The sequence below is a fragment of the Schistocerca cancellata genome, chromosome 1 (genome assembly GCF_023864275.1).
Source record: "Schistocerca cancellata isolate TAMUIC-IGC-003103 chromosome 1, iqSchCanc2.1, whole genome shotgun sequence".
Classification (NCBI taxonomy): Eukaryota; Metazoa; Arthropoda; class Insecta; order Orthoptera; family Acrididae; genus Schistocerca; species Schistocerca cancellata.
Genome location: NC_064626.1, coordinates 1,104,517,505 through 1,104,532,911, shown reverse-complemented (window position 1 = coordinate 1,104,532,911; position 15,407 = coordinate 1,104,517,505). Strand labels below are relative to the sequence as shown.

Genomic DNA, 15,407 nt, shown 5'->3' with positions numbered 1-15,407 from the left:
CTGGGAATGTTCCGCTGATAAGAGATTGATTACAGAAATAACTTAAGACAGAACTCAGCTTGCATGATCACTCTTTGATTAACTTCAGTGAAATGTTATCATACCCACTACATTATTTCGATTTTAGGATTTTTTGATGGATGCTTCTTCTCTGGGGACATGAGTCATTTCCATTTTATTGAAATTATTCTTAAAGACTGGTCTCAGGTAGCCCATTGCACTGTTAACTGAACCTGATAACCCCAAGCTGTCAGTAACAGAAATGAAGTACGTGTTTAAGAGGTTTGCAACACTACATGCACTTGTCACCAAAGTTTAATTTATTTTTAGAGCTATCTGTTCCTCTTCCATTTTGGCCCCACCTGTCTCTGGCTTCGCTATATCCCATACAGTTTTTGTTTTATTGCCCGGTGTAATTACCTCTTTCTCATAATAAAGCTGCTTCGAGTTTTGGATTACTTGCTACAATATTTTTCAGTATTCTTTGTAATGCATTACAATGCTAACATTAGAGCTGTTCCTAGATAGTAGACACAGTCTCCTTTTGCGCCACATGATTATCTTTATTCCTTGCGTAATTCATGGTTTATTTTTTGACTTCTGTGTGATTTGAGTTACGTTTAGGGGGAAATTTTTTTCAAAAGTGGAGGTAACTTTATTAATTAATGCTTTGTATTTTTCATTTGAGTCAGAAGTATTGTAAACATTCTACCCAGTTCATGTCTTTGAGTAAGTTCCTGAATTTTTCAATTTTTGACTTATTTATTATGCCTCTGTACTCTAATAGATTTTTTTTTTTTTTATCCTGAAAAGTTTCAACATTTAACACAAGATGCTGCTTGTCATGATCATATAGCCCATTTACTATTGGTTTCATGACATGACATTTTTCCCTAGATTTGCCTATAAAGATATTATCAATAGCAGTCTGAACATTTACATATCCTAGTCGCAAAGTTCACAGTAGGAACTAAATTGAATGATAGTGTTACTGACTGCAATAACTGTTCACTGACAGAGCTTTCAATAAATCCGTATGAAAATTACTACCAACCAATATTTCCTTGTTTTTTACTGTGAGATGGGACAACAGTTTTTCCAGATTTTTTATGAAGAGGTTAAAATTTCCTGAAGGTGATCTGTATATACCTACTATTATAAAGGCCTTATTATGAATGAAATACTACTTCTGTTACACAAGCTTCTAAGTGCTGCTCTGAGCAAAATTTATTAATCTCACTATTCTTGACTCAAAACAGTTTCTGAAAAATGTGGCAACTCCTCCTTTCTCCATATTTACTCTACAGAAGTAAGAAGCTAAACTGAATCCAGTAACATTTAACATATCTACACCAGAGGGTCACATGATGTTCAGAGAGGCAGACTATATCAGCTGGTTTGCTCAACTCTAATTCTTCAACACAAATAAGCTACTCATTGAGTTTACCCCTTAGTCCTTGGATATTCTGATGCAGTAGGGGTATCTTACTTTGTGCACTGGCTGAATTACAACTGGAGGAAACTAATGTTCCTGTCAATTTTTGAGAATCTTTAGCTTCAATTAGAGGCTGTCTGCATGCATTGTGTACGCTAAATTTGCTCTCTGGTTGGCTGTTTTATCAATGTGTATTTCATTTTCAGCCTGTCTCTGAACATCTTTTGTTTCTGCCCTCCATACCCTAAAAAAATACTGTTCTGTCACTTGTAACCACTGGTACTTTATACCACTCGTGACAGTGCCCCCCCCCCCCCCCCCCCCCAAGTTATTTGCTATTAGCCAAGACAGTTTTCCCTTCCCACTCCTGTTGATGTGAAGGCCATGCCTATGCCTAGTATAGTCCCATCTGCTGACAGAGTCAACAGGAACCACACCGATATGACACCCCATAACTGATTCAAGCAACAGTTCCACCTCTAAATTAACTCTCCAAACAAAAGAATATAAATGAGGCTCAGAACAGACATAAGCCAAACACCAGTATGTATCATTGCTGGAGCTATCTTTACCAGGTCCCACTCAATTGAGTAATTAGGGTTCCTATCTATGCTGTTGCCCACCCCACCCACTCTTACCACAGTGTCTTCCTTTGCAAAGTGATCCTACATCCCTTATCACCTGACCCAGACTTGCAATAGGCTTAAAAAAAAAAAACTTGTGACCTGGTAACCTGACCATAGTTCATCCTGCAACTGTGGCCAACACCTGTACCATGTGAAATACATAACAACAAAACTTCCTCCTTCACAACTTTTTCTGCCTTCTTATTTTTCAAACACAACTTTTTTTGCATTCTTACTTTTCAAACACTTCTTGAAAGTTTGTTGTGCGCCATCTACATCTACTTGCGGCTCATCAGTTTCCAACTGTGACAACACGTCAAACCTGTTTTCCACATTCACAACAACAATGTCTGAGAAAGCCCTATTCCTATTTCTTCTATAACATGTTGTCACATCCCACTTCTCTTTTCTCTTCTCCCCCCCCCCCTTAACCTTTCCAGATCTTGTTTCACTTTATCTAGTTCCACCTGAAGGGCAGCAATCTTCTCCTCCAGTTCCACTATCTTCCTATCTTAGAAGAGTAACTTCTGAAAAGCCTTTCTTGATTTTTTCATTCATTGAAAAAGCCCCACAATGGACATGCACTTGTCCCAAACAAAATTCTTATGTAGCAGCTGTACATGATGATAGGTGGAAACTTTGCCTTCATCAGAATTGTCTCTGAAGAAGGAGGAGATGTTGAACTACTTTTTCTCCACCCACCTGGATCAGTGGTGTCATTCTTTTGGCCTGAGAAGGAAGACTCTTGTTTTGTGCCTTTGGAAAACATTTTATGTGCTGTTGATGTAATCAACATCATTAGGCCGAATATATTACTTCAATGAAAAAGATATGAAGTTAACAGAATATAATTTGTCACAGTGGATTAAAACAGAGATGCTGTTAAGAAGTTTCATTGCTAGTTTCATGGATCTTCATTGCTGGACATGTACATTTTCAGTTAACATTAGAGTGGCTAGAATAATTGACACCCTACATAAAGTTAACTCATATAATGAAAATGTTTCAATTAAATTTATAACTTTTGGCTCTGTACTTTCATGAGGCAGCCTTACTATAGGTTGTCAGTTTACATAATCTGATTTGAATGGTCTTCTGAACAATGATGTGATGTATGTTAAATAAACATCCAACATCTATCAAAACTCAGGGTGCTACTTCTTTTTCCTTTTTAAAAAAATAATATCAGAGTTTCAATAAAAATAAATCTTGTGTCAGCTGTCAAAAAATGTTTTACATATTTGAAAATCATTGTTTGGACCACAACAGCTTAAGCTGATTTTCTATATTCCCGTAAGTCAAGAATAGTTACTAATTTTTTCCCAATAAAAATACATCCCTTCTGTGACATCTGGGGAAATAAGATAGTGATGTGTTGAAAATAAAATACTTTCTGTTATTATTATTATTTCTTTTGTATGAAGTAATGCAATCCAAATGACAAGCTTCTGTTGCGGCTTTACGTTTGTAAAAAGCTTCCATTTTTTCCCTCAAACTACATGAAGTATGTGGAGAAATTCTGCATTGACTACTACCATGTAGAAAGTACCAAGTAGAAAAAGTTTCATAATAATATGAGGCAGTTGGTGTTAGGTATGGATGATCTTACTTAGATTTTTTTTTTCTATCACAACACAAAGTATTTTGATTTCAGATTTATTTGTGTGTCCATTCATAGAAAATCCATTAACAGTTTTAATTTTTACAATGTGTACTATCTTGGGAATCATCTAAGACCAATTATAAGTGCCCACCAGGTTGTAGAAATGTGATATAAGCATTTTTCAATGTGTCCGTACTTTTTCTGGAAACTGGAAAGTTACAATAATAAATTTGTTTGTATTGTTCTTTGTAGACCTAACTTTACTGCTTAAGTAATTACATGTCTGTTAAGTGTGTGCTTCTCTCAACTTACAGAAAAAAATCCAAATCAAAAGCTTCACAAACCTGAGTTATGGGCATTTATGTAGATAAGAACCATTTTGCATCAACATTCTTGCAGAGCCCAGTTATAAGAATATTACAACATTTAAAATTTAATATTAAAAAAAAGTTTAAGTCTGAGAGCAAAAAGATTCTGCACAAGTTCTTATGTTACAAGTATAAGCAAATGTGCAATGTTTCATGAAAGTCTGAGATGATGGCTGACATGAGCTTCATGATTTGACTGCAATGACCCACTACATTCTGGTAAATACTTAGTGTCATGTACTAGATAAAAACACCACGTGAGTAGTGTAAGAGGGACAGCAGGCTTTTTCCTTCAAAGCAGTTGTTTTTCTTTAATACATTGGAATATAAAATTAATACCCGTAATTTACAATAGTACAAAGGCAGGGTCATAACTGTTAGTACACTTCACAGAAGTAGCAAGCAGTCAATGAACGACTTGATATATTTTATACTCCTAAGAGGTGTCATTCACACAGGGATTTCAGAACGCAAATGAATGAACAAGGTGATGGGGTGTTAAGCCACTGGACTCGTACTTGGGAAATGCCTTTACAGTCACTCCCTTCAGCCACCACGCCAAGTGTCAACTTTGTTTGCAAGAGTAATACTTCAAACCCATGTCAATCCACTTAAGTCTCCATAACTGAAAGCTTGAGAGGCAAGACATATTTTGATGATTACCATATGTTCATATCCACTTATTAACACTTCTCCACTTGTTAATGCCAACCAGTTAACAACCTGAGATATTTTGATCAGGCCCCTGTACTATCCTGCAGAAGAGTAAAATGTTTAATAGATACAAGTGTGCTGAGAGCAGCATTCCTCTCCGTCAACAATACATCATATTTGACAGTTGTTCAACATGACATTACGGTAAGCTCCACCAGTATTCTCCAGTGTACAGTGGGTGTTAAAACAATTATGCACGAGCAATTGTTAAGGCAAGACATTCCAGTTACAGGTCACACAACAAAAATGGGTATGAGCATTTGCTCTCAAACTAGTAAATGTATTCGACAGTGCATCGGACACTTTAATTTTTTTTATTTAATTTTTTTTATATAAGACTTTTATGTTGCTATGGTCTTCACTTTATTTCCAAGTAAACTGATTAACAAAAAAAAATCTTCAGAAATAAAGCATTTTAATATTCATGTCATTGAATTTTTGTAAAGTCTTTCTGGCACAAACTTCGTAATCTTGTCTCCTGTGCAAATATAAATAATCTGTATCTTCCTGTGTTTTTTAAATACTGTTTACAAAACTAGTGACGCTCATTTAACAAATAAACAAATGGAAAACTGCCTGTACAATTCAAACTCACTGTAATTGACCAGTGGTGGAGCCAAACGGATAAAAGATTTCACGCAGCTGTTGAATAATGGTTTTTTAGTGAGGACGTCTACTACATTCTTATTACAACGCAATACAACTCTTGCTGCCATTTCTAATCTTCAGATTTTTTTTTTTTTTCTTTTTCACATCAACATTCCCTCATTTCAAAGAACAAATCTTTCAAAACGCAATCACTTCAGAGATTCTCCAAATCTCCATCATTTTAAATCTATGATCTCTGGATAAATTGCAAGCAAAGTACACCTCTGGAACTTGTAAAGTAGTTCCATGCGTGAGGTCTGTGTTGGAGAGCTTTGGTTGTGTATGTTGTGAATGTTATTTTGTGTGTTGTGCACGTGGTCAAAACTTGCGAAGATATGTAAAATGTCTTTTTTTATAAGAACTCAACCAAAAAAGCAGTCAAATAAACGAAACAAAGTTAATGGTGAATACAGTGACAAAAAACGGCCTCGCAAAAAGGAAAGTGAAGAAATAGACAGTGATGAAGTAAGTGAGAGTAGTAAAAGCGATGTTGAAAGTGACATTGGAGAGACAGCTCAAGAGAAGAAGATACGCCTTGCTAAAATTTACCTTGAAGAAATCGAAAAGAGGGAACGCGAACGTGCCGAGGAAAATGACGTAAATAAGGATGTGATAACGAGTCGTCTTCAGGAAGAGATTAGAGAGAAATCGGATAAGTACAGGAGAAATGTTGCTAGTAAATACAAAGGATATTTAAAGGACGATGTGAAGGTGCTCAAATGTAAAGAACATAGTTTATCCCTTACTTGTGTTGTCGTCTCTCAAGACGGAAAAGCTATGTTCACGGCCTCTAAAGACGGTGGTATAGTAAAATGGTCACTTCCGGAAGGAAATAAACTGAAATCACTTAAAGGTGGCAAAGATGCGCCTCATGGAAGTCGAAAGCCAACAATTCTGTGCCTTGCTCTCTCGTCGGATGAGAAATTCTTGGTGTCCGGCGGCTTAAACAAAGTTATCAATGTGTGGAGCCCGGATACATTTCAGTTACTTCATTCGTTTTCAAAGCATAGTGGCGCAGTTACTGGACTAGCATTTAGGAAAGGTACGCACCAACTCTTTAGTGCTTCTGACGATAAAACAGTAAAAATATGGAATTTAGATGAAATGTCGTATATTGAAACACTTTTTGGTCATCAAACCGGCATTACCAGTATAGATGCGTTGTCTGCTGACAGAGCTGTGACATCTGGTGGCGGAGACAACACTATCAGGATATGGAAAGTTGTTGAAGAATCTCAGCTCATATTTAATGGACATAGGGGATCTATAGAATGTGTGAAACTGATTACAGAAGATCACTTTCTGTCATGTGGAACTGATGGCGATCTTTGTTTGTGGGGAAGTATGAAGAAGAAACCCTTGTGTTCTGTGTCTGTGGCACATGGTGTTAGTGATAATTCGGAACCAAACTGGATATCTAGCACAGCTGCCTATGTAAATAGTGATCTTGTTGCATCAGGCTCATGTAATGGTTCAGTGAAATTATGGAGATGTGGTGATTCCTATAGATCACTCGAACATTTGTTTGACATTTTAGTGGTTGGTTTTGTTAATTGTCTGGCCTTCACACCTGATGGTAGTTACCTTATTGCTGGAGTTGGTCAAGAGCACAGACTGGGGCGATGGTGGAGAAACAAAGATGCAAAAAATAGTATTCTTATAATACCACTGTTAATTAGTACAGAATAATTTATGTACAATAAATATTTTCTAACTTACTGACATTGTTTTCTCCTCCAAAAACAGTGTGACCAAGTACATGTGTTTATGTCTGTGTAGATAAAATTTGATGTTGTAGTTAATAGTGCATGTAGAATAGATCTTAGATAGTGTAAATGATATTGAGCTATCACATTAGAAATCGCCCACAGGTTCAACAGAACTCTCAGTTCGCAGTTTAGCATTTTTCTCTTTGCTGTTTACAAGTTTGTTAAAGTATGAGTTATTAAGAACATACATCATACTTTATAATTATGATTTATTAAGAATGTACTTTCTCAGTGGTAGGTACATAAATATCGGAAATACGGAAGCGTCCGATCCCGCCCGTCTGCTTCGACCCATGACGTCACAAATATGGCGGAAACAAAAACACACACACACACTTTCCACAAGAAGCCTAATGACACTAATGGGACAAGCGCGGGAAATGGGTGTTTTGGGTGGGGGGGCAAACTAAATATAAACAATTTTAGACGTCTTGCGTAGCTACAACGTGTAAGTGAAGACAGCCATGCATGAATACCCACCCAGCTCCCCAGGGGTCGTAACCCCTGCAACCCATAGAAGATAAAGATGCTTCAGTAGCTGATTAGTGTTTTTTGTCTTTTTTTAAAAAAAAAAATCTCACGGTATAGAACGAACAGATCAGAAAGATAAATATAATAAACTAAAAAAGAAATTGGAGGAAACAGTTAATTAAAATAAGTATAAGCGTTTTTAAATTTTAAAAAAATCTCACGAGATAGAACGAACAGATCAGAAAAGTAAATAAAATAAGATAAAACAGAACTAGAGACAGCCACACTCAAACCAAACTCCGCGCCGTCATGACGTCACACACGACAACACCCTTACGTCACGGGTCAAAGCCGACGCGTGGGATCGGACGCTTCTGTCGACCCTAAATATCTAACACACATTACACTGCAATCAACTTCCTTCTGCCTTGAAGATAATGAAGCATCTTCATTTTAGTTTTCTAACTACGTTATTAGCAGCATACTATAGTTGCATATCAGCAAAACTCCATCACATTTATTGATAACCTGCAGGCTGATTAGTCAATAGTAAATAAATAATGAAATTTGTTAATAGTTTGTTATAGTAAAATGTCGCGAAAAAACATTTCTCGATGAACTTGATAAACTGCTGTAAGTTGTATGCGTTAAGTTGTGGGATTCACAGTAAGGAGGAACTTGATGTAAATGCAGAACAAATATTTAATGTTCAATATGTTATACACACTGTCACTGGGTAATGATGGGAAAAATACAGAGTATCAATTTTCTAAAAGTAAAGAAACATCCTGTGATAGTTATATTTTTCCTTGGTTGTAGGTATCTTTGGTATTAGGAATTTTTTAATATATTTTCATGGGGTCAAGCCTGTTTTTTTGTATCTTCCTCATCTCTCCCATCTTCACAACTTGCATTGCATCGTCTCCTGTCTGATGAAAATGCTTAACATATTTTTATTTGTGTGTGTGTGTGTGTGTGTGTGGGCGTGCGTGCGTGCGTGTGTGTGTGATCCTTGTTTGATATTTATCAAATGGTTTTATTATTCCCATATTTTGCCTGCTACTTTACCTGTTTGTGTTTAAATCTCAAGCAAAGAGAGCGTGCCATTTCCGTTCATAGTTCTGTTGACAAAAAAATATCTTGTCAGTTGACTTCATTAGTTCCACTTGGATCTTAACCTCGTGTTTTAATTCCTTTCGTATTATGTTAGTAATAACTTAATAAATGTGCAAATTTGTTCAACAGTTTGTCTCTTGGTCAGCATGTAACTACATGCATAGTATTACAACTAACAGATAAGATCATAGAATATTTGGTTCTAGCATCAAATACTAATCACTTGTGTAACTGCTTGGAGCCATCTCCATCTTTTTGGATAGTCAAATAGGCTGTTTTCATCTGCAATGTTTATTATTATTATTAATTATCTGGTTTCGCAGTGTAACATTTTACATTTTCTGGCACCCAATGATACACACCAAATTTGATTTTCATCCTCCTCTTTAATCTATCTGTCCATAAATTTTCCTCAATATTTCTTCCTCTGGTAGAGGTCTGAATTCCTTGAATCCATGTGGTCAGTGGTCTCCTTTTTTTTTCTCCCCCTGGTGGCTTCCATTCCTTGATTTTCTGTGGTAATCTCTCCTTTGACATCCTTTCTGTGTGTCCATACTATAATGATTGGTTTTCTTCTATAAAATCTGCAGTTGAATTTGTAACATTCATTTTCTACCGGATGACTTCATTTCTGATTCTTTCTCACCCACATATCCCTGCAGACTGCCTCCAAAAATCCATCTCCATTGCCATCAACCTTTTTACTTTTTATGATTTAACTGTCCATAATCCTGATCCATACGTCATAATGCTTCTGATAATAGTGTTGAAGATTTTTCTTTTTGTTTCCATTCTGATCTGTTGGTCCCATAAAATACCATTTACTGTTCCAATAGTAAGCTCCCCAGCATTTATTCTTGAATTAATTTCCTTTTCTTGTTTTCCATCTTGTGTGATATTGACTCCTAGATATTTGTACTGTTCAGTGCGTTTAATAGTTTCCATCACTTCTTCCAGTGTCAAATCCTGTAAAGTGTTTGTGACAGTGCATCCTTGGCGTAATCCTTTTGTAACTTTAAATCCAGATGAGAGATAATTTTGTAGCCTACTTTTATTCTTGCTACAGAGTTTTTGTAAAGGTTCTGAATTGCTTTAATTATGGTGGAACTAATATTAAACGCTTTTAAAGCTTTCCACAAGTTACATACGGGTATACCATCATACACTTTTTCTGTGTCTACAGATACTAACAGAAGGGGTTGATTTCTAACTTTTTTCTATTGAATTATCTGTTGCAAGCAAAATATATTAGTTATAGGTGATCTCCCTGCTCTGAAGCCAGCCTGTTCCTCTGCCTTGATTTCCTTAAATTCTGTTTCCAAAAAATATTTAATAATCCTTCCATTAAGTCTGCTAAATACATTAGTTACAGTTATTCCTCTGTAGTTTTTGCTCTCATCTTTTCCTCATTTTTTGTGGATTGTTGATAAAAATCCTACTTTCCAGTCTTCTGGTATGGTCTCACCATTTAAGCATTGTTCAAAAGGCTTCTCAAAAGTTCTTGTAATTTATCTTTATCATATGTCACTGGTTGTGTTGGTACACCTCCAATCCCAGTAGCATTTCATTCTTTTTAAATTTTAATTGATTTTTCTCTACTTCTATGTCCAGTGGAATGCTGCCATTATTTTGTTTTTCTTCTATATCCTTATTAATTATAATTAAAAATTCTCTTCTGTTTTCAGTCAGTAATTCGTTGAAGTATTTTTCCCAAGTCTCTATAGTAATGCAGCTAACTTATTGAGTTTCCTTAGAGTTTTTTCTCAGTTTTTTCAATACCCTCCATGCCTCTGAACTTCTTTACCTCGAATTAGATTATACGCTTTATTATGGGTATTTTCCCAATTCTTATTTTTTGCTTGTTGTGCTCTTAATTCTACCTTGTCCTGGATACCCTGTATATTTATCCATTTCAAATATTTTTCTTTCTTTATTTGGATCTCTTTCTCTATTTCTGTATCAAAATAGTATAAAGATTTTTTTCTCATACTTAATTTCTTTATCCAGCACTTCTTTTGGCTGCCTCATGTAGAGCATTAATGATATAATTGTATAGTATATCTGTATTGTCTAATTACTTTCATTTTCTAGGCTATCTAGTTTGGCTAGATATCAGTTCCTCCTCATTAACAACTTCTTTGTTACATTTTGTATCTACATATGGAAACACAATTTTACAGTTAACCAGATGATGGTCACTCTGGGTTACTCCTCTGTATGCTCTGACATCTTGTGTTTTAAAACTGTTTTTTTGCCAAATTATTATGTAATCAATTATTGATTTTAACTGGTGTTTTCGGGTGCCATGTATATTTATGAATTTCTTAATGTGGATAGAAACCATTCAAAATTTGTAATGAGTTTTGTTCACATGTATTAATTAATCTTAGCCCCTTCCAATTTACTATATTCTCTCCATGTGGTCCTTTTATTTTATTTCCTGCTTGTCATCATGCTCTACTATTGAAATATCCAGCAGATATTATTTCTCTTGTATTTCCTATCCCTCGTCTTTAGTCATTTAATTTATTGAAGAATGTTTCTTTGTGGTCATTCCACATTAAAGGGACCAATATTAAAAAGTGTTCCAACATCTCCAAATCTAATGAAATTTAGTGTAAAGGCTCTACTTGGTCTTTGATGTTTATATACCAAATTTCAGTTCAGTGTCTTCAGTGGTTGAATTCTTAAGGGATTTTAAAGAGAGGCTACTCACCTCCACATCATGTACGATGGCACAAATGTGCCAACTTTGCTAAGCCTTTTTAAAAGTTCTAGCAAACATTTGGTCATTTGCTGTAATATACATAGACAAATTTTTATGCTGAATCAAACCATGGCAAAAATTATGGATTTAGCCATACCTAAATATAGATACATGCCACCAAAGTGGCTAAAAAAATTTGTTCCGCTATTCTGAGAGCTATGGTTTGACTGACCACTGTCACTTTTTGTATGAGCCACTCACGCTCAAACTTCAGACAGCTATTCTTACCTATTATGTCTATATATCAATCAAATTTAATTAGCACTGGATCCCCAGATGAACAGATATGCATCTGCAAAGTTTGCCAAAATTTTCTACTTGCAAATTTTTTTTTTTTGGCGCGCGGGGGGGGGGGGGGGGGGGGCGGCAAGACGTCAACTGTGTCTTCTTCAATACTTTTTTTCTTGCCACTGCTGGATAGTGCATCCTTTAAGCATTCAAAGCTATATTTTTTATTTCTGGATCTTGCGTATTGATGAGTAAGAATACCTATCAAAAGTAGGGAAAAAGGATTACTGATGAGTACAAAAATTAATACAATTTGAAGTTGTTATTCAGAAACTGTGTAATTGTAGTGTCTTTTAATACTATACGATTTTCCTGTGGTTTAGGGAAAGTAACTATGCTTATAAGAAGTGTTTTTACACTATTTTACTGTGTAGAATATAAATATAATAAAACCTCAGAAAGTGCCCTGAAGATTATAAAATCTAGATCATCATCATGGAATGCTATGTTGCTTTAGAAGGTTTTAACCCTACAATGCATTGTCACTCAGTTTCCATTGATATTTTAAAGCTGCAATAGTTTTTTTAAGGCTATATGCTTGTAGCAGTATTATACATTGCTGAATCACCACTTTCAATTGTTGCTTTCATTATTGGCAATTATCTCAGTGTCAGTCTTTATGTGGTGTAATCTTTGATGTTGACACTGTACAATCTTAGTGTTGAGTGCTGAGTATTTGAATAATCAGTAATTATTGTTGTAGGTGAAGGTAAGTACTAAAATAATATGTTTTGATAGCCTAATTTGTATACTTTATATAAAAACAACACTGAATATTGTCTGAAGTCATCACCATTCTATCATGGCAAAAAATCAGTTAAGGAAATGTCACCAGTTGACGAGGAGCTTCTTCAGTGTAGGTCTGGGCTTGGTTTTACTGGAGATTCTTAAATTTTTTCATACCAGAATGCCTTGTTGACAACAAAATTTCATTTTCTGTGGAATTTCTGCAACCCATTTGCTAAAGAAAAACATATAACCAAGAAGGCTTGACACCAGTAAACACTGCATTGGCTGATAGGTTGATACTGACCAATGAAGTTTTTAAACATGCTCAGGAAATTTGTACCAAAAGCCCAAAAAGAATCATCCCACCAGGATAAGCAAGAATCACCATCCACTGAAGCCATAAGTGGTGTTGATGTGCTTGCTTTACTTCCATAAAGTGCAAAGGTCTGAAAGCTTAAGGCCGCCGGTGTATGCCAAGCAGTTATTGCTTAGATACAAATGAAAGAGTGCCATAAATGTAAAGGTATGGACATCTTAATTGAACAACTTAAGTTTAAACTTCAGATTTCAAGCAATAGCTGTAAAGTTCAAATTTTGACCCTGGCCCCAAATAGCTGCACTACTGAAAAAATGGACAAATAATTTGCAGTTTGAACTAAGATGGTGAAGAAGGCTAGGAAACTAAAGATGAGATTTTGGCAACATCTGCAAACCAAAAAGGGGAAAGCTCATTGGTGGAATAAAACAAAATGTCCTCACTTTCTTTGAAGATGGTGAGTTTTCTTGTTTATGCCCAGGCAAAAAGGATTGTGTTGCAGTAAGAATAAATGGGAAAGGTTCACAGGGAGAAACGCCTACTCCTTTGTAACCTCAAGGAAATATTCTTTGCTTATTGTAAGCAACATGGAAATGAACTAAGCTTTTCAAATTTTGCGAGCTAAGGCCGAAATGGTGCAGTACAGCTGGTGCTTCTGGATCACATTCAGTATGTGTATGTGCAATTCATCAAAATGTGAAATTAATGTTGGCTTCATTCAAGATGACTACAAGGATTTGATGGAAAAAAAACTATACAGTTTGATATCAGAAACTTGTATGCTCCAACATTGTGAGGAATGTCCAGGAAAAATGCGACCAGAGGCTTTTCTTAAAGACTCTTTTTAAAGACTATGACCCTGAAGAAACAACTGAATACAAGCAATAGTTCCATGCTGTCATAGACACATTGGAGACTTGCCAGAGAACTGTTGAAGATTTCATGGCGGCATTGATTTTGGAAATTACCGGTTTAAGAAGCCATCACTTCGTGTCAGAAAACCAAAGTTTATATATTAATCAGCTAAAAAGAAGTCTTGCAGAAAATGAATTAATTATGTTGATAGATTTTGCTGAAAATTATTCATTTGTTGTTCAGGATACTGTGGAGGGATTGCATTGGGAGATTAATGAGGCCACATTTCATCTATCTCATGTCTATTTGGATTGCAAAGTATTAGCGTTCATATGGTCAGCAACTTTTCGGTCATAATACAATTGCTATCCATGCCTTTCAAATAAAGTTGATAGCATATTTGAAGGCAAGGACTGAAAACATTAAGAACATTTACTGCTTTAGTGATGATTCACCTGCTCAATATAAGAATTTCAAAAATTTAATCAATTTATGCCGGCACGAAAAGGATTTTGGCATCACTGCCAAATGGATTTTTTTTTTTTTTTTTTTTTTTTTTTTTTTTTTTTTTTTTTTACCCACGGTAAAGTGTCTGCATTGGGAGAACAGCAAAATGACTTGCAGCCTGTGCTTGTGTGCAGAAGGCCTTATATAACCAAATATTGACTCCATATGATTTATTCAAATTCTGTGATGATAGTATTCCAGGTGTAAAGCTTTTTTATGTCCCAAAAGAAGAAATTGAAAAATCTGCCCAGATCAAGAAACAAGATTTACCATGGGACATAAAGTATCTGGAACAAGAGAAAATCAGTTTATTGTAATCAGCTCAGAGTAAGCACAGTTTCCAATGATGCTACAGCATTCACAGTTAACACCCTTGAAGCAGGTGAAATTCCAGCAGTTTACAACCAGCACACTATGTTATTTTTATGTACGGGAATTTTTGGTGGGTTGAAGATGTCAAATTTCACATGAACAAGAAGACATCCTCATCAGCTTAATGCTTCCATACGGTCATGCTTGTTCCTTCCACTGGCCGACTGCTAAATCGACCTGCTAGATTTCTGAGCAACATATCTTCATGACTTCAGAAGCCCCATCAACATTGTCACCAGGAACACAATACAGTTATCCACAATCTGTTATTGACAAAATTGTAGAAGTGCTTAACGAAAAATGGAACTGACTCTGTAGTATTTTTGTTCTGAAAATGGGCTCTATTCTGTACTGTACTTGTTTTTATGTCATGTGTTAAATTAATGTTTGAAACTGACTTATACACTTGAATAAAAATAATTAATTGTGGGACTTAATGAGCAAAATATTTGACTTTTCAATCTTCTTGAAGTGCTAAAATAATAAATTTTGAAACGTATTCTTACTCATCAAACTGAAAATCCAGAAATTAAACAATATTTCTTTGAAAGCTTAAAGAATGCTTCCAGCTGCAGCAAGAAAAAGAGGATTGAAGAGGGCACAGTTGAGATATTGCCCCACACAAATACCCCAGAATTTGTAAGTAGAAAATTTTGGCCAACTTTGCAGATGCATATCTTTTCATCCTGGCGTCCAATGCTAATTAAATTTGGTTGATATATAGACATCATATGAATAACCTTCTGAAGTTTGGATGTTATTGGTTCATATGAAAAGTAGCAGTGGTTGGTCAAACCATGGCTCTCAGAATGGTGCAACAAAT

General features: G+C 35.5%; 2 protein-coding genes across 2 annotated transcripts in view; one reads left to right on the top strand and one right to left on the bottom strand.

Annotated features, from left to right (window-relative positions):
* LOC126091984 (peptide methionine sulfoxide reductase MsrB-like) overlaps positions 1-5,574 on the bottom strand; it is an 89,975-nt gene extending 84,401 nt beyond the window's left edge. The window contains exon 1 of the mRNA XM_049907352.1: positions 5,342-5,574. Coding sequence (XP_049763309.1) covers positions 5,342-5,462 — 121 coding nt within the window. The 5' untranslated portion in view covers positions 5,463-5,574. The remainder of the gene's footprint in view (positions 1-5,341) is intronic.
* Positions 5,575-5,643: 69 nt separating this feature from the next.
* On the top strand, positions 5,644-7,113 carry LOC126163024 (U3 small nucleolar RNA-interacting protein 2). The gene has a single exon (XM_049919897.1). It carries the CDS (start codon positions 5,686-5,688, stop codon positions 7,081-7,083), a length of 1,398 nt encoding a protein of 465 aa, XP_049775854.1. The 5' UTR covers positions 5,644-5,685; the 3' UTR covers positions 7,084-7,113.
* The last annotated feature ends 8,294 nt before the right edge of the window (positions 7,114-15,407 follow it).